The sequence below is a fragment of the Astatotilapia calliptera genome, chromosome 10, assembly GCF_964374335.1.
Source record: "Astatotilapia calliptera chromosome 10, fAstCal68.1, whole genome shotgun sequence".
NCBI lineage: Eukaryota > Metazoa > Chordata > Actinopteri > Cichliformes > Cichlidae > Astatotilapia > Astatotilapia calliptera.
The window spans coordinates 18,555,985-18,574,193 of NC_137431.1; the positions used below are offsets into that span (position 1 = coordinate 18,555,985).

Below are 18,209 nucleotides of genomic sequence, written 5' to 3' on the forward strand. Positions count from 1 at the left end.
CCAGATGTTTAAAAGCTCCACTGTGCTGTGATGATTTATCTCCAGTCTATTAATAAAACATGCACGTATTTCAATACAAGCTACGCTAACCTGCTGAGACACGCTTCGTGTAGCATTCCTGTGAAAAAAAAGGTATAGTCGCCTGGATCAGGTTGAGCAGAGTAAAAAGAAAAGAATAAAAACAAAATGGAGAAAAACAGACATCAAGGTCATGTTTGATGGGTAAAGTTTGAATGTTTAGAGGGAAAAAAAACATGTTTCTGGTATTTTAAGTGTACAAATCAATTCCACGGAGGGGTCACACCAAATGAGGAGTAGCTGCAGAAAGAAATAACTGCTTTATCTTGACAGTGTTGAATGTATATACTGTTTGAAATGCAAAAGAGAATAAATCCTCATTTTGACAGCAAACATTCAGTCAGATCAGAGAAGAAAAACGACCTTTTGAACTCTGTTGTTGCAGAAAACAAGGTATTAAAATTCTGAACCTGTTCTTCTGATAAAGGAGGGAAATATAATGACTCATAGAGAAACACGCTTCTGTTCTGTGGATGTGAGCCTGAGCGTACACTCAAAGCATGCATTTATTGTTCATTTATATCGGCCAGTCACATGGTAGCAGCTCACTGAGTAGACATGGTCCAGACGACCTGCTGGAGGTCAAACTGAGCATCAGAATGGGGAAGAGAGGTGATTTTGACAGACAGGCTGCTCTGAGTATTTAAGAAAATGCTGATCTACGGGGATTTTCCCAAACAACCATCTCTAGCATTCATAAAAACAAATGCCCTGAAAAAGAGAAAACATCTGGTGAGCAGCAGTTCTCAGGGTGAAAAGGCTAGACTGCATTGAACTGATAGGAGGGTAACAGTACTCAATAAAATCATTAGAATCAAGCTGTGTGGAGTAGCATTTCTGAATACATAACAAGACAAATCCTGAAGCTACAGCAGCAGCTAAGAACATGAAACTGAGGTTAATTTTAACACAGGTTCATCAAAATTGGACAAAAGTTTGGAAAACTGTCACCTGGTGTCTCATAAGTTTTGATTTTTGCTAGTAGGGTCAGATTTTGGTGTAAATAACATGAAACCATGGATCCACCCTGCCTTGTATAAGCAGCTCAGGCTGCTGCTGCTGGTGGTGTAATGGTGTCAAGGGTATTTTCTTGGCACACTTTAGGTCCCTTAGTACCAGCTGAGCATGGTTTAAATGCTACAGACTACTGATCATGTCCATCCCTTTATGATCATAGCATATGTATCTTCTGATGGCTGCTTCCAGCTGGATAACACACCATGTCACAAAGCTCAAATCATCTCAAACTGGTTTCTTGAGCATTAAAAAAAAACTGTCTGTACTCAAATGACCTCCAGAGGCATCTCTGATATGTTACCAATGTTAACATATGGACCCATATCACAAAGAACAAAGACAGTTCTGAAAGCAAAAGGGATCCAAACCCAGTACAATGCTTGCCTACTAAAGTATATATAGTGTATATTTTCTTCTGCTTTTCTTTCTTTTCTTTTTTTACTTTTTCACTTTTATGAATGATGCAAAACCAGAGTCGTGGGTTAAAGAAAAAGGTGCTCTGACCAAATAATGATCACAGAGATAGAAAACGCAAATAATTGTACAGTAAGGTCAGCTCCTCTAGAAAAAAATCCCCAAAACTAAAAACTACGCACTCATACCTTTTCATTGTCAAATGACAGCTTTGTTTTTGCAGCATGGGATTAACTGTCTCACATTCCTCTGTGATATTAGTCTGTTTTCCATGAACAAATCCTTTATATCGCTTCCACCCAGTAAGGCATGTCATCTGCTGTAAAGACGATGACATGAATGTCCGTTTGCACCTGGACACGAGAGATGTCACGCATGAGTGGCACAAGCAAAGGTCATTTGGTATCGCCTGTTTAGATGAATTACACACAGTTTTAAAGACAAATGTGCTGACTGCGAATGTGTGACTCCACAGAACTCTCAATAGTAGTAGCTAAAAAGCTAAATAAATCACATATAAAGTGTATTTTAGAATGTGGAGGGAATAAAAAAATCACATTTTAGCGCATTCACAGATTATTGAATTACTGAGTTACGTTATTTTACTGAGTCCTATATAAAAAAAAATATCTGTTTTGTTTTTGTTTTTTTGCGCAATGAAAATTCCGGTTTACCTACGCGCCTGTAGCAGATTTGTCCTCTCCGTCTCTCCGTAGCCGAGCAGGAACCAGTCGCGCGGGTTGCTGTGTGAATAACATTTCGCGGGAGATTAGCAAGCGGAGAGTGTGTCTGCTGTCAACACGGACGACTGTAACGTTTTACTGAATCCATAGCAGAATGAGTTTGTGGGTGGACAAATATCGTCCGTCGTCCCTCGGGAAACTGGACTTTCATAAAGAGCAGGCGGCGCAGCTCAAAAACCTGGTAAGAGAAATAAGCTCCTCCATGATGGCTGTTTATTCAGATTGGCGGTAGCGTCGTAAATAATGCTGCATGTGAGCAGGCATGATCGACAAGTTTAGCTTTGCAAGACAATTGTGGGGGGATTTACTGAGCTGGTTAAGAGGTTTTTGTGTACAGCTTGTAAAACAACCCCGTTCATGCTATCGTGGACGTTACTAGCTATGTGCAACTTGTTCCACTTTGACACTATAATGGAGCCAGAACCTCACAGTATTGACCAAGAGGGAAAATAGATCCCTATATCTGATGGAGCAAATGCCATTTTAATAAGGCTTCACATCCGCTTAAAGATGATCTCATCCTCTCACACTTTCTGTATACACATCACACACACCATCCTTTCCTAGACAGAGTATTGTGCACACACAACTTGTTTTTGAAGTGCTTGTTCACATATGTTCATCGTTTAGGAGGTACTATTCATACTTTTTGTGTTTCTTATTCCATTCATGTGAATGCTTGAAAATGGTGTTTTCAAAAACATACAGTTTTGGTGAGAAAATTTAATCCACTGACGTCTTGGTCATGAGTGTAATGGTAATATTGAGCTTTTAATCATTCCATCCATCTATCCATCCATCCAAACTATTGTTCTTCCAAGTTGGAATGATTGCATGGTGCATATCTTTTATGACTTTAAAAATAATTGGTTGTAAAAGTTTGAATTTATTTTAGATTTTCTCTCATCTCTGAAGAGTTCATTTAAATTGGTTGATTTCTAGCATGGACCCGGCTTTTAAGCATAATCCACAAAAGGGTTCAGTTTAGCCAGGAGCTTTTAGTAGTTTAGCCTGCTTTTCCAAACCAGCTTTGGTTTATTTTTAGGATGATTGTCCTGTTACAGCACCCAATTTTGTCCAAGTTTCAACCATCTAGATTTTGGATGTAGTCCCCCTTCTCCATTATTCCATCCACTCTGTGCAGTGTACCGCTACCACTGGCACATCTTCAATTACTGACTTTGGCATTTTACATTGTTCTGAGTATTGGTCAGTCCAATGAGTGCTGTCAAACAAATCCTTTCTATGCTGGCAAAGAGAAACTACCAGTTGTAGTCGACTGTGATAACTAATGAGAAGTTAATAGGTCTGAAGTTAACCTTCAGCACCATCAATAAAATAAATTTAAACTTGTTCACCCAATTCTTGTTTTTTGGGTTGTTGTCTTGTGTTTTGGTCATTTAAGATGTATACTGCACAACGTTTTTACGCTGGAGAAACAAAATCCCAAAATAACCATGACATGACCTTGATAATTCATGAGTTGACGTAAACTCCTGAACAAGAACAGCTAAGAAAAAGTAATATAAAAAGGTATATAATATACTGTAGATAATGAAAAGTAAAGTTTAATAACAGTTGTCACATTTTCTTTGCATGCAGAGCAGTGTTGCTCTCATTGGCAACATAACGCAATGTTGGTAATATTTAAAAGCAAAGATATAATGTCTGATTCTTTAGAAAAAAAAAAACTTCAAACACAAGGAAAAAAGAAAGAAAAACTACAAATTTTGTGTTAATGTTTCAGGTTCAGGGTGGTGACTTCCCACACTTGTTGGTGTACGGTCCATCAGGTGCAGGCAAGAAGACTCGCATCATGTGTCTGCTGAGGGAGCTCTACGGTCCTGGGGTGGAAAAGCTTCGCATTGAGCACCAGACCATTGTGGTAAGAGGGAAAATAATTAAACAATCACTCTCCCCAAGCGAATAACTTCTGTAAAATACACCTTTCACATGCTGTATTTAGAGTCACATCTCTGATCAATCTTCAACTTTTTAGACTTACAACTTAAAGATTTAGTTGATTTCCCAGTTTGTGGTTTTTGTCTGCAGGCTCCCTCAAAGAAGAAAATTGAGATTAACACCATAGCCAGCAACTATCACTTGGAAGTAAATCCAAGGTGAGGAGATTTTCTTACTTGATAGTTGCACTCCTGTATCTTTACTTTTTCCCTCCAGTACATGTGACAACTATAGTTGCTATAAAAGGCCTTTTTGCTTCAGCTTTAATGTTTGTTTATTGTATTTCTGTTCTGTGCTGTACAGTGATGCGGGGAACCAGGACCGCGTGGTGATTCAAGAGCTGATCAAAACTGTGGCACAGTCTCAGCAAATCCAGTCGAGCACACAGAGAGACTTCAAAGGTAGAAGTGTGCTAATTTAGCCTGTAGTCAAATGTATGAAGACTTAACCGTTAAGAGTAAAAATGTAGACTTGCGGGATTATGTTTTATCTGTGAACTCATTTCACCTATTTACCATTTAGCTCTGTGAAGTCACAGCATCTACCTGTCACTTATTTAGCAATTGGCACCCTTATCTTTTTCTTTTTCTCAGTGGTGTTGCTAACAGAGGTGGACAGACTGACGAAGGATGCCCAGCACGCTTTGCGTCGGACGATGGAAAAGTACATGGCCACCTGCAGACTCATCCTCTGCTCCACCTCTACATCCAAAGTCATCGGGCCAATTAGGAGCCGTTGTCTGGCGATTAGAGTTCCTCTGCCGAGCACAGAAGAGGTGAGACGAATTTGGTGTCTTTTGGCGTGCTCTTACTAATCTACATTATTTGGAACTTGTGTTTTTGTTCATTAAAGTAAATTTTTCTCTGCTGTATTCTTGTTTTTTAAGGTTTGTAATATTCTTACGTCCGTCTGTAAAAAGGAGGGTCTCGTCCTCCCGCCTGAGCTGGCCAAGCAAATCGGCGAGAAATCTGGTCGCAACCTCCGTAAAGCGCTTTTGATGTGCGAAGCCTGCCGAGTGCAGCAGTAAGTTGTGGCAAAACTTACTATTTTCTTTCTTATGTTGGAATTAAACCTAAACACATACTTATTTAGCATATCTTATTATTCACAGGTATCCATTCTCAGTGGACCAAGACGTCCCGGAGACAGACTGGGAGGTTTATCTTAGAGAAACGGCTAATGCCATCGTCAGCCAGCAGAGTCCTCAAAGGTACATGTGACAGAGATTTGGTTCTGTTAGAGATCAAACTTGTGGAGATACTTTGATGAAAATTCCCACCCGTGTTTGTTCCAGGTTGTTGGAGGTCCGAGCCAGACTGTATGAGCTCCTGACCCACTGCATCCCTCCTGAGATTATCATGAAGGTATCGTTTACTTCACGTTATCTCCTGTGAAAGTGCAGTTTGTGGTTGTCTTTAATGAAGAGGCTGTAAAAGTGTCCTTGTTCATTCCTCTAACAGTGTCTCGTGAAAGAGTTGCTTAATAACTGTGATGGGCAGCTGAAGACGGAGGTGGCTCACATTGCAGCCTACTATGAGCACAGACTACAGCTGGGGAGCAAAGCCATCTACCACCTGGAGGCGTTCACTGCCAAGTTCATGGCCATCTACAAGAAGTTCATGGAAGATGGTCTGGATGCGATGATGTTTTGACTTTAAGTGGACTTTAAATAGACCGATATTTTTCTGGTCAGGAGTTTAACAGCTGCGTTTCTTTGTTGCCTCCACAACTTTCACTGGACTTGAGACAGGCTTCTGTTCTTTTTAGGCATTGTGGTGATGCTGACACAGTTTACTCCACAATAAGTCTTACAGTTTCTGGCTTTATGCGTAGTTGCCCAAAACTCTCAGCGCTAAACGCTGTTAGTAAACTTTGATCTCTCTGTGTAGTCGTGTAAACTACTAATAGGGGTGGTGTGATGACCACCCCGGGAGGGGGAGGGGGGGGGGAGAATTCACATTGTACTGAACAAAACAATAAATTGCTTTGATTACAGATATTCTGATCTGTATGCTGTATGGATGTGACCAAATCTATAATGATTATCATAAACACTGAGCCTTTTTTTTTAACCTGAAATCGAGATATTGATGCATGGTACGTATGAGCAAAGGGGGATGTAACGCATCATATTTCAGGATGAGTCAGCCTGTAGTAAATGGATAACAAGATTGCCCAAACTAGGGTGAATACAATTACAGATGGGTGATACATTCATTCATGTATGCACAGCTCGCTGAAGGTCCCTCCACACCATTTCCATCAGGCCTCAGTGTGGACTTTGGGTCATTGGAGCACTTTATTTTCTTTTTTCAGCCTCTCTGTTGTAAATTTGTTGCTGTGTTTGGGATCGTTGTCCTATTGCTTGTCCTAATTTCACCAGAATACTTTGGCATACAGAGGAGTTTGTGGCCACTTCACGGTCCTGAGGCTGCAAAACGAGCCCAGATCATCAGCCCTCCACTAGTTGGTATGAGGTGTTTGAGCTGATATGCTAATTGGCTTTTGTTAAAAGTAATGCTGTGCAGCATGACCAACATCTGCATTTTTGTTTTTCCTGTCGAAAGAAAATTGTTCCAGAAGTCTTGTGGTTTGTTCAGATGCATCTGAGCTGTGCTGCCATGTTCCTTTTAGAGAGGCTTTCTCCTGGCAGTCCTTCCAAAGACGCTGCATGTGTTCAGCCTTTTTTTAATTGTATTGTCATGAATTCTAACATTTAACCTGCTAACTGAGGACTATGAGTCTGAGCTGTAGGCCACTCCTGGGAAAACTGTACACGTGTAAACGCACAGCTTAGTGCTCCAGAGCAGCAAACTCAAAATTTCTGCTTTTATAGAGGAGTTACTCTTGCAACCTACTTTATTCCTGTGGAAGTGCACTTAGAGTGTAGTGTGTACTTGGTTTTTCACAGGCCTGCATAGACTCCTGTGAAAACTTTCTTTTTCACAGCTGTACGTACTGTATGTAAAGGCAGCTGGAACAAGGGCGTAATGCAACATGTTTCCAGGGTGAGCCAAAGCATGTGTGCTGCAGGTATGTAATTATATAACTGTGGGCTCTAACCACATTACTTCAGGACACACAAACAGATTCACTTGCACTAACAAAAATGGCCAAACTAATGCAAATAATACAAAAAAGCTGAATTATAGAGCTTAATTTACACTTTTTGTTAAGTGTCCAAATAAATAATTACATGTCTTTTAAAAGCTCACTGTCCTGTAATCTTTCTTGTTAAACTCAAAGTAACTTACAGGTGGAATGAATGCGGTTTGTGTCCTGCGAATCAAAATTAATTTTGTGACTGTCAGACCTTTGATCCCAACTCTAACATGTCTGCGCAGCTTCATTTGTGATTCTCTTTCAGCCACTTCTTAGTTCTTGTAGCATTTGCTTAATTTTGTTTATTTAGTACTCGTCTTGGAGAAAGAATGTGTCACCCTGGACAGACCATTATTTGTGAACTTGTTAATCCTCTGCACTCTCTCCATACAATGAAAACAAATAGACGTATTGGAGACGTAAGGTTATCTAAAATAGAGATGTTTTATTAACACCAGCATTACTTAGTGACATATAAAGCCTAAAATGTGAGGCTGATTGCAGCATGTCTTAAATCAAACCTCCTTTAGCATCAAATCCAAACTATTACAGTCTGAACAGACTGCACTGCTGCAAGCACACTTTTGGTCGAAGCAGCTCCTGCCATCAGTAACATTCCTTGTGTCTCTTGGCTGTATAGTAAATAATGAGGCCCAGGGTGATCAGCACCCCTGAACCTACCAGAATCAAGAAGCCCATCACAGGACTCTTGCCCAGGACGTGGCAGCTACGGCAGGGCGGTGCCACACTGGGACACAGCTGTGGCTCTGCTCCTTGAATCGGGAAGCCGTTATGCTCGATGATGTTGCGATAGTTGGAAAGAGAGGCTTTGACAATGACTTCCTCGTGGACTTGGCCATACAAGCCGAACCCCGGGTCTCTCTGATCGTTCAGGGCATAGGCAAAGTAACCCTTCAGGTTTACACCATCCAGAGTGTATGCTGTGGAGGACAGAGGAGGAAAGGCAGCATGTTAGATATTGAGTCTTCTTTTGGTTGCTTCCTTTAGGGGTCACCACAACAGATCATCTGACTCTATCTCAAACTCTTACAAGCCTCCATAAATCTTCTCTGAGGTCTTTGTCTTTTCCTCTTGAGTGACAGGAGAAAAGAATAAACTTAGTCAATCTCTGACCTAATCCCACCCCCACCTTAAACCTGTCTGTCTCGCTGTCCTCATACATGTCCTTCACCTACCTCACACACTTCTCTGCTGCTCCTGACTTTCTTGTGGAGTACCACAGTTCCTCTCTTGGCACCCTATCCAAGAGAGGAACCTCAGCACCTTAGCTGTACTTTCCCAGTCATCTTTCTCTACCACCCAGTCTTCTGCAACCTCAGATATTCAGTATGAATAAAATTAAATAAAACATCAATGCCCTATACAGCCAACAACACATAAATACTACAGTTATTCTATAATTCATTAACTCAAACATATGCAGCTAGATATTGCTCTACATTTGCGCTTCAGGAGCTTAATAAAAATTGCTCTAACCTGTGTATATAAACTACTTTGAAAAAGACTAAATAAGCATAGATGCTGTCGCCGTATTAAGAATAAGTTGCCTACAAATGCTCTCCTTACAGCCTGAGATAACAGCTGTCCAACCAAGTGAAGTAAAAAAACATTTCTAGCTATAACCTCCAGCCTAGGTTGGCTAAGCAATTGACATCGACCTTCACTGTTGACGCCCAAGGCCAAATGATCTTGAAAAATAATTTCGACAAACCCTCTTGAGCAATATTTCATATCAAACGGCAAAGTGAGAGCAGTAGAGCGCACTTTTTTATGTCACCTTATGTCACTCCATAAGGTTTTGCAAAACCACACCCTGCATGAATATATCTTAATATATCTTTTAAAAGTTTTTACATCTTATAGAAGCCAAAGATTTTAGCCAGTTCTGCTCCAGTCATAAGGGTAAAGATAATTAAATACACCATTTTATTATAGAATTCTTCGAGGTCATAGGTCAAATCAGGGTCACAAAAATGAGGAAAAACCCTTAGTTTCCATGGTTATCTCCAAACTTTAAAGCAACATATTAGTGATTGGAGGACATAAGCACTTTGTGTGTTTGAGCTCTTTAAGACATTATTTTTCAGTACAACATTCATATTACCAATGCTGACATCAGCATAAAACAAAGTTTAAGTATAGCTCTTTCTCTTCGGGTGGAGCTGCGCTGTCTGAGTGCTCTTGTTATTTCCTGTACTTTGGCAAAAGTCAAAGTGCATGTGAAAATGTCTCTCCCATCGCTTTTCTTAAAAAAATGACTAATAATAAACTTAATGTGGCTCCAGCAACACTACAAGATATCATCCTTTGGTGTAACACAGTAAGCTTTACAAGGGCAGGGACCTGACTCAAAACTTCAGCGTGGACTGTGCGTGCATCTCTGTTGATATTTGTGTTTGCAGTTACGTGGGTCCAAGTCAGCTGACTGAGCTGGGATCAGTGACCTAAATAGCTGTCTAATAATTAAACTGCATTGAGGCCACAGAGGGGAGAAGACTTTATCTCTACAGGATTGTACACAAGTTGCATGACATTAATCCACAAAAAAGTCTCACCTTTAAGTGCCTCGTTGATATAGTTGTACAGGTAGTAAACTCTCAGGCTGTCCTTGAAGCGGGCCGGATCTTCCTGGACCCCGTTAGCCATCACGTAGACGGGCACGTCGCTGTAGTGCTCTTTCACCTTACAGAGCAAAAAAAAAAACAGAGCCTCTTATGCTGCTATTACACTGAAACAACATCTGACCTGAAAGTTTTCATCCACTCAGTATGAAAACACATAACTGCAACGGGAAACAGATGGTTGCACACCACAACCATCACAACAGTCTTACCCAGTTGAGGGCTTTCCTCAGTCCCCAGGGCACGACAGGTCTTGGGGACATGATCCACGTGGTATCAATCATGTGTTGGACTTCAAGCATTGCTGTGTAGGTGTATCTGTAGATGTAGAAAATAAGAGTGACTAAAGAACTTCCTATTAGTTAATAAATAATTTCTGATGAGCCTGGATAGTGTTGAAGTCATATTAAAACAGAGTGGAGTGTCCAGAGGAGTGAGGTCGTACGAGTCTTCCTTGGCGTGAGTCACAAGCTTGGTACTGAAGTGGCTGATGGCAAAGAAGTCATACGTCCCTTTAACCAGCTGTCTGTCGTCCTTCTTGAAAACTGGCAGTCTGTGGAAGCACATAAAATATAACTAAAATTTAACTGCGTACACTTAATATTACACACAAGGCTTTAAAACTGTACCACACTGTGAATGAAGGATTTGTACTCGAGTGAGTTCAGCTGCCGCAGCCAGCTCCTCATCCCCACAGGATAGTCCCCACTGCCAAAGATTGGCTCTGCGAACCAGCCGACGCAGAAGTCTAAAACCCTTTTAGCCGGCTCCACGTCTTTTCGGCTGAATGAAAATGCCGGCTCTACCCAGTCCATATGCAAAGCCAGAGACACCTGATATTACACAAAGCATGCCAAGTTCAGGTGAGCATCTGAGAATATTTCTTTCTCCTGGTGTCCACACCAGGGGCGGATCTAGAAGGGTGGCACGGGGTGGCAAGTGACAGTGTTGTTTATGAAAATAAGATAGCATTAACAGTTTGAGTGTAGTTACAGTCAACAGTGAATATAAATGCTAAAACTGAATATATTGGATAGTGTCCCGTCCCCCCCACCACCATTAATAAATGGTTCAGCCCATAGCAGGACCTGCTTTTTTCTTGTTTTTAGTAGCAAGCGATGCTTATGATTGTGCCAGAGCACATTTTGAACAACACCATGGGAATTTTGGCTTTTACACAGGTGGTTGGATGTTGCACTCTGGAAATGGAAGGAAGGTGAGTGTTATTAACCCTCTGTGGTCCACGGACACGCTGCACCTCCAAATCACATGACTATTTTAAACTTTTTTTTTACTGGCACACGTCATTTGTGGGGCATCTTACTGCAAAACCTGATTGTTCTCTCATTTTAGTTTTAGTAATATTTTTAAATGGTTGTAGAAAATGAAAAAAAAAAACCTGGCAGGTGTATTGGCTGCATTTTTAGATAAATAGCTGTACATTTTGTAAACATATACAGAATTTATATTTGCAATTCAAGTTATAAAAATGTACTCAACATGTCTGTGGGGTTTTTTTACAGTAAAAAAAATACTACTAGGATTTTAAGTTCTTTGTGTGATTTCAGATCAGTAATAGTACTATTAATAGTAATAGTAGTACTAATGCAGTATGTCAGTGAAAAAAATAACTAAATTCAGTTGAGCTGAAAAGATACCAAACAAGGCAAGGGGGAAAAAATAAAATGAAACAATCTGAGGGTGAAACGTAAACTCAAAAGGAGTCAAAAATGGCCGTTTGTATTTCAGACCTCAGTCTCCAGTATCCAACAAATCATGAAAAATTAGGTTTAAATTTTTGTTCATCACAGTGCAGATTTCTGAAATTTTGTGTAATTTAAGCGTGTAACAATGTGATTGTTTTCTAACAAAAAACAGTGTGAAACTTAAGTTAGACTTGTTTTTGTAAACGAACCGCCCCATGTTGTGTAGCTTTCTGGATTTTATACTTATTGGGCTACATATTTATTTATTATACACGCTATACAGTACATAACATCAAAACTCACATGTTTTATGTAACTAAAGTGTGTAATTATGTGGGCTACAGACAATAATTAAGTTATAGACTATATTTATATGAAAAACGTGTATGCTTACTGAATCATTCTAACCATATGTAACCACCTGCATATGTGTTTGGGGGGGGGGGGGAGGCTTTGATTTTGCCACCCCATTTGATTTCTTTGCCACCCTCATGCCACCCTAAGAAAGCTTCTCTAGATCCGCCCCTGGTCCACACAGAACCAGCACTTCACTGACCTTTCCTCCCTGTGCATATCTGAACTCGCGGTCGTAAGCATGCCAGGCCAGCGCGTGAGCCCGCAGCATCTCATGGCCCTCCGGGTAGCTCACCATCTCATCGTTTGGTTCGTTCAGGGTGATCCATATCTTCACATAGGCCCCTAGCTCTCTGTAGCAAAGCCTGGCATAGTCTGCAAAGGCCTCTGGAGTCTTACTGTTACAAGGGAAAACAATATCTACATTAAGAAACTGAAATGGAAGTAATCTTGCTGCTCTGATATATCTAATAAAAAATAAGTATATACACAGTATAAGTATGTACTGTGGCTCAAGACTTTTGCACAGTGACAACATTCAGGCACTTACATGTGATTTCAAAAAATAATAATGGTGGCTATCATTCTACTTTAAAAACAACGTCAGATGTCACTAATGGAGTTAAAAATGCCAGCACATCAGACTTTCAAATATTGGGATTGCTGGTTTTAGTATCTCTTTATTACAGGAAGAGAAAACACGGAGCAGTCAGCGATCACGCAGGTGAAAACATGGACACACTGTTCCTGGAAACATCGCCGCATGTTTGCTTTTATATCACACCACTCTGCCCATTACTGTAAGCTGTGATAAACCATGACTCATAGAAATTAAGGTGTATTTGTTCTGTATTCGGAGCAAATTTTCAAGCTCAAACGGTGTTTATATAAGCGCTCTATCTGACCTGTTCAGCCACTTGTTGGCAGTATCCAGCGGGGCCGGCAGGCTGCTGCGCTGGCGGGTGTGGTGCCAAAGAGTGACCACAGGTGTGACATTAGCCTGGAGCAGCTGACGTGAGAAACAGCGATAGTACCCCAGCAGGGTGGTGTTAGGATGAGCCACATCCCCTGTAGGCACCAGAGCTGACCAGTTGAGGGAGAAGTGGAAGTGGTTTACTCCAATCTGCCTGATTTCTTCCACCTAGGGAGGAGAAGGAGGAGGGATACACACTGAAACTAAGAAACCTCCCTCAAACCTTTACATGCTGTAACCCAAAAAAGAGCCAAAACAGGTGGCAGGTGGGTAAAATGGCCAACCTGCTGGCGGATGGTGGCGTAATCGGCACAGTGTGGGGTTCGATGTAGAGGCGGCGCGCTGAAGCCCTCCAGCTTCAGCAGCTCTCCGTTGTTGGAGATGTTCCAGAGGTAAACGTTTGGGTCTGCAAACTGGGTGGGCGTGGTCTCCACCTGTGCGAATAACGATGCAAAACGATCAAAGCAGTTTTGCAGGATGTCTCTGAGGGTTCATGTGGTTTATGATTAAGAGAGGGTTAATTACTGTCCCTGTTTCTAAGTTGGACTTTCACCATAGAAGACGAATGTACCTGTATTAATTCAGCTCCATATTGTTTTTTGAAGTTGCACTGGGTTGGGAGTGGTTGTGTCACATTTTTGGTGAGCCAATGGCTGTAATGGGGCTGGACTAATTAGAGGCAGGTGTACCTGATTGCACTGATACACTGGTCTACTTATAGCCCACACTACAAACACTGCTGCGTCATTTTGTCTTTCTCTGCAGGTGTGTAAAATGGTAAATGGCCTGTATTTATATAGCGCTTTACTGTGTAATGTAATGAAATCTGATATGTTTGGGATGGATGGGTTTTGCACTGTGAGTTATATAGTGAGTGTTTCATTTGTCTCTCTGTGCAGGCCAGGGCCTATTATATGCCACAGCCTAAAGGCAGCAGAGTTGCAGAGGCTGTAGTGACCACTGGCTATCTACTTGCAGGGTGGTGCTAACCCCTGTTGAAGTCAACACGTGGAGTGCAACAGGCATTGTGGCATAGCTGGCTCTGGCCTTGGGACTGTGTGTATTTACTTGATTCGCAAATGGGACACTGGACTGTTTTATCTTTTGATTATCGTGTCAATAAATTATCTTTTAGAATTTTATTGACTATCATCTTTTTGCCCACGGCTGAGACGGTTGGTCAGACCTGGAATCTTTTTTGGGTGTGTTACAAGCATTCTAATCGCCTTTCATTCATTATCCGACCTCTGGCCCGCCATGACTTCCGCATCCATCTGCAAAACCCCCTGCAGTGCCTACACACCATCTCCTCCCGGGCTCAGTTTACATGCACAAACACCCACAAGCACCTGGATTGAGTTGGCTGACACACCCCAGGCGAAATCACAGGGGAAGGATCCTTGTACTGGTCTGTTCTCAGGAAGTTCTGGGAAACCGTTGCTCTGGATGACGTTTCTGTAGGAATGATGACAGCGGCACAAACTTTCTTCCTTTATTGTGTCTCTTTACGGTGTTTGTAAGACATAATTGTGATTTTTTTATATATATATAAAAAGAGAAGAGTCCTTAACTGAACCAAGATGAAACGGTTACTGCAGATATGTTGTGCTGTCTAACCTTCTCTACATCTTCTCCATCAATGATCTCAAAGTAAACATCCCATTTCTTGGTACTGGTGCTTACTGATCATTAAATCTCTTCTTAATCCAGCTTCAACAACTCTTTCCCACTACATGAAGGTAGTGGAAATGAGTTGTTGGTGTGGCTCATCAGCTTTATCGCTCTGCTGTGCTGCTGTACAGCATTTTATTATCATAGTAACTTATTCTGCTGTTGGAGGAATTCAACAGATACCTGCACAAAATGATAAGAACTGAACACATGCCTGTAAAAGGTGGCAGATGTCTTTGGCTCCCTCTTCATGTCAGGAGTGTTGAAGTCCACATGGTAAAGCCCCCGTCGTATCCCGTATTCCCTGTGCCACTCAAAGCCGTCTATCAGAGACCAGGCGGTGTATCCAATCACGTTCACTCCATCTATGACGATTGCTGGATTACAAACACAACAGCGCAGATGACCCATATTTAGTTTCAGTGTGAAGATATCGGGTTGCCATTGTTTTTATGACCACTTATGCTGATATGAGAATGTCAATGCACGACACTGGACTTACACTTTAGCGCCTCGGCGATGAACCTCTTGAGGTAGTACATGTGTTTTGGGTCTTTTGTCTTGGTGTTGCCGAGGACGTACCTGCATGGAAACCAAGACGTTCAACAGAGACATGAGGTGGCATCAAAGAGGTGCTGTGCAATCAGCAGAGCGTCTACACCTACCAACCACTCTGCACCACAAAGATGGGGGGGTTGTCATACTCCGTGTTGACCCAGTATAGCAGCATCCTCAGGTCCAGATCCTCCTGCTGCCCAAACTTGAGGCTGTCGTTGATCAGATGGAAGCTCAGCGCCGCTCCGTGAGAGAGGGCAAAAAAGTCAGCTGTTCCTTTCACCTGTTCACTTTCTTCCGGCGTGAAGGAGGGCAGACGTGAGCCCAGCCTTGACTTCATGCAGGGAGGGTAGTCCCCATCTATGAACAGTGGCCGGGCGAACCAACCCAGGACGTGGTCCAGGGAGCACTGACATTCTCTCAGGCTTTCCAGGCGAGTGCGGCTGGGCTTGATCCAGTGAGAGGCCAGCGCCATGGACAGTTTGCCATGGTGTCGTGGACGGTAGTGGCGGTCGTAGAGATGCCAAGCAGCTGCGTGAGCCTGGAGGAGGGAGAAGCACAGAAAAAGAGGGGAGATGGGTGGATGGGATGTAGGCATAAATGCTGGGAAGGATGACACAAAACAAATATAACATTAATAATATTAAATATTATAAGGCCTTGAGATTTATTATTTTCACAGCAGCCCAGAAACAAATACATTATTACTCATGAGAGCAGCTCGATCAAATATTCGTTCCTACACAATCAGGTTATCCACGATGATGGAGTTTATAGATTAACAGTTTTAAAGAAAAAAACTTGTCATTGCTCCACCCGCTTCGTCTTCATGTAAGTCATACATTTCAAGCATCTTGAAACGTTCTACACTCCAGTAAACAAGACCATAAAAAAAGATATACATAATTTTTAAGAGAGTCCAAATCCAAATAAGCATGGCGAGCCAAAGCCATGAGCTTCGCTGTCAGCAGGTCGGTAAAGATCCTCAGGCAGAAAATGATAAGGAGTTACTCATGGTGCTGAGAAAAATTAAGAAAACAATCAACATAGTAAGATGTTTGTTTCTGTGAGGTTATTGTCTGCAATAGCTTTGCTTATTTGTGAACTAACGTGTAGTCAGCAGGATTTACAAAGACGTTATATATAAAATAATGACATGTTTTGCAAGTATCTTTACGACTCTGTGTGATTGTACCTGCAATATAATAAATCAAGTCCTTTTTGACCATTTAAATTTCTTTATAATACTGTGATGTCATATTTTTGTTGCAATTTCTTGGCTAGATCTTGCTTTAAAAAGACTTTTGTAACCCTTTAAAGACTAAACTGGGAAATAATGGCATACATGAGTTTTAATTTGTATCAAATTTGCTACATCTAGCTTTTTTTTTTTCTTTTTTGCTTTAAAATGCATTTCCCATTAACAGAAGTGTTCTTTATGCCCCAAACTGACAGGTTGGATGGAAACAAGTCACTTACAATAAATACTACAGGCAATCTTAGTTTAAGTGTTATAATTTTTTTAGATTTGTTGGCCTGTACTCTGTCAAAAATATCTCCCCTGAATGATATCAAGTGAATTTGAGAAAGAACATTCCCTTCACAAGGCATAAGCGCCAGTCAGTTTTTGGTAAAGTGACTGTTATATCACTTTATATCATCCTAAAATGTCTCATTGACATTAAAAATGTCCTTTTTATGGGAGAGCTGGCCCAGAGAGCAGAAAATGTAACGTAAAGATGCTTTAAGTATTGGATTGGCTACAGAGTCAAATGAATACTTACAAAACAGGTAATTTCTTTATTTTAGAAATAACCCCTTCAAATCCTCTTCACTAAAGTTGTTTTAATAATGTAAGCACATATTTTAGATATTTTAAAAAACACACATACACACAGGAACAACATAGAATCACCTTGAGCAGGTTGTGTCCAACCCGGAATGGAAGATCAGGGTCGGTCTTTATCCCGGGAGCCACCACTCCGGTGCCATATCCGTGTCTCGCCACCACAAAGGGGTTATCGATGGTGATCCAGTACTTTACGTCATCCCCGAAAGCCTGGAAACAGAAATCGGCGTAGTCTTTGAAAATCCCCACGAGCTCCGGGTTGCTCCATCCGCCGAGGGTCTGCTGCAGGTGGTCTGGCAGGTCCCAGTGGTAGAGCGTGACCACCGGCTCCACGCGGATCTCCTTCAGCTTCTTAATGAGTGTCCGGTAGTAGTTGGTGCCGATTTCGTTGTAACTGCCACGGGTACCGTTGGGAAAAATCCTGGACCAGGACAGGGAAAATCTGTAGTGGCTGACCCCTAGCTGTTTAATGGCTCGGGTGTCAGCGTTGATGTTGTGGTAGCTGTCGCTGCCCACGTCTCCGGTGATCATTCGGGTGCCGCCGCGCGTAAAAGTGTCCCAAATGGAGAGCCCCTTCCCGTCCTTTTCGAATGCGCCCTCCACCTGGTACGCGGCCGTACCCACCGCCCATATGAAGTCCTTGGGGAAGGTGTCATAGAGGAAAGCCTTGTCTGCCGGATAGGGCAGCTTATTGAAGCGACCCCAGGTTTTCAAGCCAGCGTTAGGCTTTGCGGTCACGGGGGTGAAGAAGCCAAGAAATGTCACGAAGGTGAGCAAAGCCTTCATGGTGGCCGTCAATACTGGCTTTGGATGTCCAGTTTTGTCCCTTAAAGGGGCTCTTATTTAATCATGCTTGGAGCTTTTCAGTCACTAAACACGGGACTGTGGAGCGCAGTCAGCCAGCTGTGAACCCACCACACGCCGCCTCTCCAAATCTATCAATTATTAGCCAAAGCACCTGACGCAACGAGCTCTCCAGGCACAACCTGATGTTAAGAGCCCCAAATGGCCAATCCTTTGCTTAACCACATTAGTTTTAACAACAACTGATGGGACATGGATACATTAAATATGCTTGTTTTGTCTGTTCAAGCAAGGCCGCAGTTTGGCTTTTTTTTTTTTCTTTTTTAGTCTAGATGTGAT

At 41.9% G+C, this 18,209-nt stretch overlaps 2 protein-coding genes across 2 annotated transcripts; one reads left to right on the top strand and one right to left on the bottom strand.

The window, feature by feature from the left end:
- The first annotated feature begins 2,209 nt into the window (after positions 1 to 2,209).
- Positions 2,210 to 6,213, top strand: rfc3 (replication factor C (activator 1) 3). Its single transcript, XM_026183176.2, has 9 exons — positions 2,210 to 2,433; positions 4,000 to 4,137; positions 4,305 to 4,372; positions 4,518 to 4,615; positions 4,808 to 4,989; positions 5,101 to 5,237; positions 5,326 to 5,424; positions 5,509 to 5,578; positions 5,675 to 6,213. The coding sequence occupies exons 1-9, from the start codon at positions 2,347 to 2,349 to the stop codon at positions 5,864 to 5,866; spliced, it is 1,071 nt and encodes a 356-aa protein (XP_026038961.1). The 5' UTR covers positions 2,210 to 2,346; the 3' UTR covers positions 5,867 to 6,213.
- A 1,528-nt stretch (positions 6,214 to 7,741) lies between these two features.
- On the bottom strand, positions 7,742 to 17,986 carry kl (klotho). The gene is made up of 13 exons (XM_026182838.2): positions 17,133 to 17,986; positions 15,328 to 15,758; positions 15,165 to 15,244; positions 14,877 to 15,039; positions 14,341 to 14,446; positions 13,276 to 13,425; positions 12,924 to 13,159; positions 12,221 to 12,416; positions 10,613 to 10,791; positions 10,404 to 10,511; positions 10,171 to 10,276; positions 9,893 to 10,019; positions 7,742 to 8,257 (listed from the first exon to the last, which is right to left on the bottom strand). Exons 1-13 carry the CDS (start codon positions 17,850 to 17,852, stop codon positions 7,923 to 7,925), a joined length of 2,937 nt encoding a protein of 978 aa, XP_026038623.1. The 5' UTR covers positions 17,853 to 17,986; the 3' UTR covers positions 7,742 to 7,922.
- Between the last annotated feature and the right edge of the window lie 223 nt (positions 17,987 to 18,209).

Excerpts from the sequence above, each read along its gene's own strand:
- kl (XM_026182838.2), bottom strand. The coding sequence starts at position 17,852 with ATGAAGGCTTTGCTCACCTTCGTGACATTTCTTGGCTTCTTCACCCCC. Across the intron at positions 13,160-13,275 it reads ACGCCACCATCCGCCAGCAG|GTGGAAGAAATCAGGCAGAT; the intron begins GTTGGCCATTTT and ends TCTCCTCCCTAG. Across the intron at positions 10,792-12,220 it reads GATATGCACAGGGAGGAAAG|GTGTCTCTGGCTTTGCATAT; the intron begins GTCAGTGAAGTG and ends GTGTAATATCAG.
- rfc3 (XM_026183176.2), top strand. The coding sequence starts at position 2,347 with ATGAGTTTGTGGGTGGACAAATATCGTCCGTCGTCCCTCGGGAAACTG. Across the intron at positions 4,138-4,304 it reads TTGAGCACCAGACCATTGTG|GCTCCCTCAAAGAAGAAAAT; the intron begins GTAAGAGGGAAA and ends TTTTGTCTGCAG. Across the intron at positions 5,238-5,325 it reads GAAGCCTGCCGAGTGCAGCA|GTATCCATTCTCAGTGGACC; the intron begins GTAAGTTGTGGC and ends TATTATTCACAG.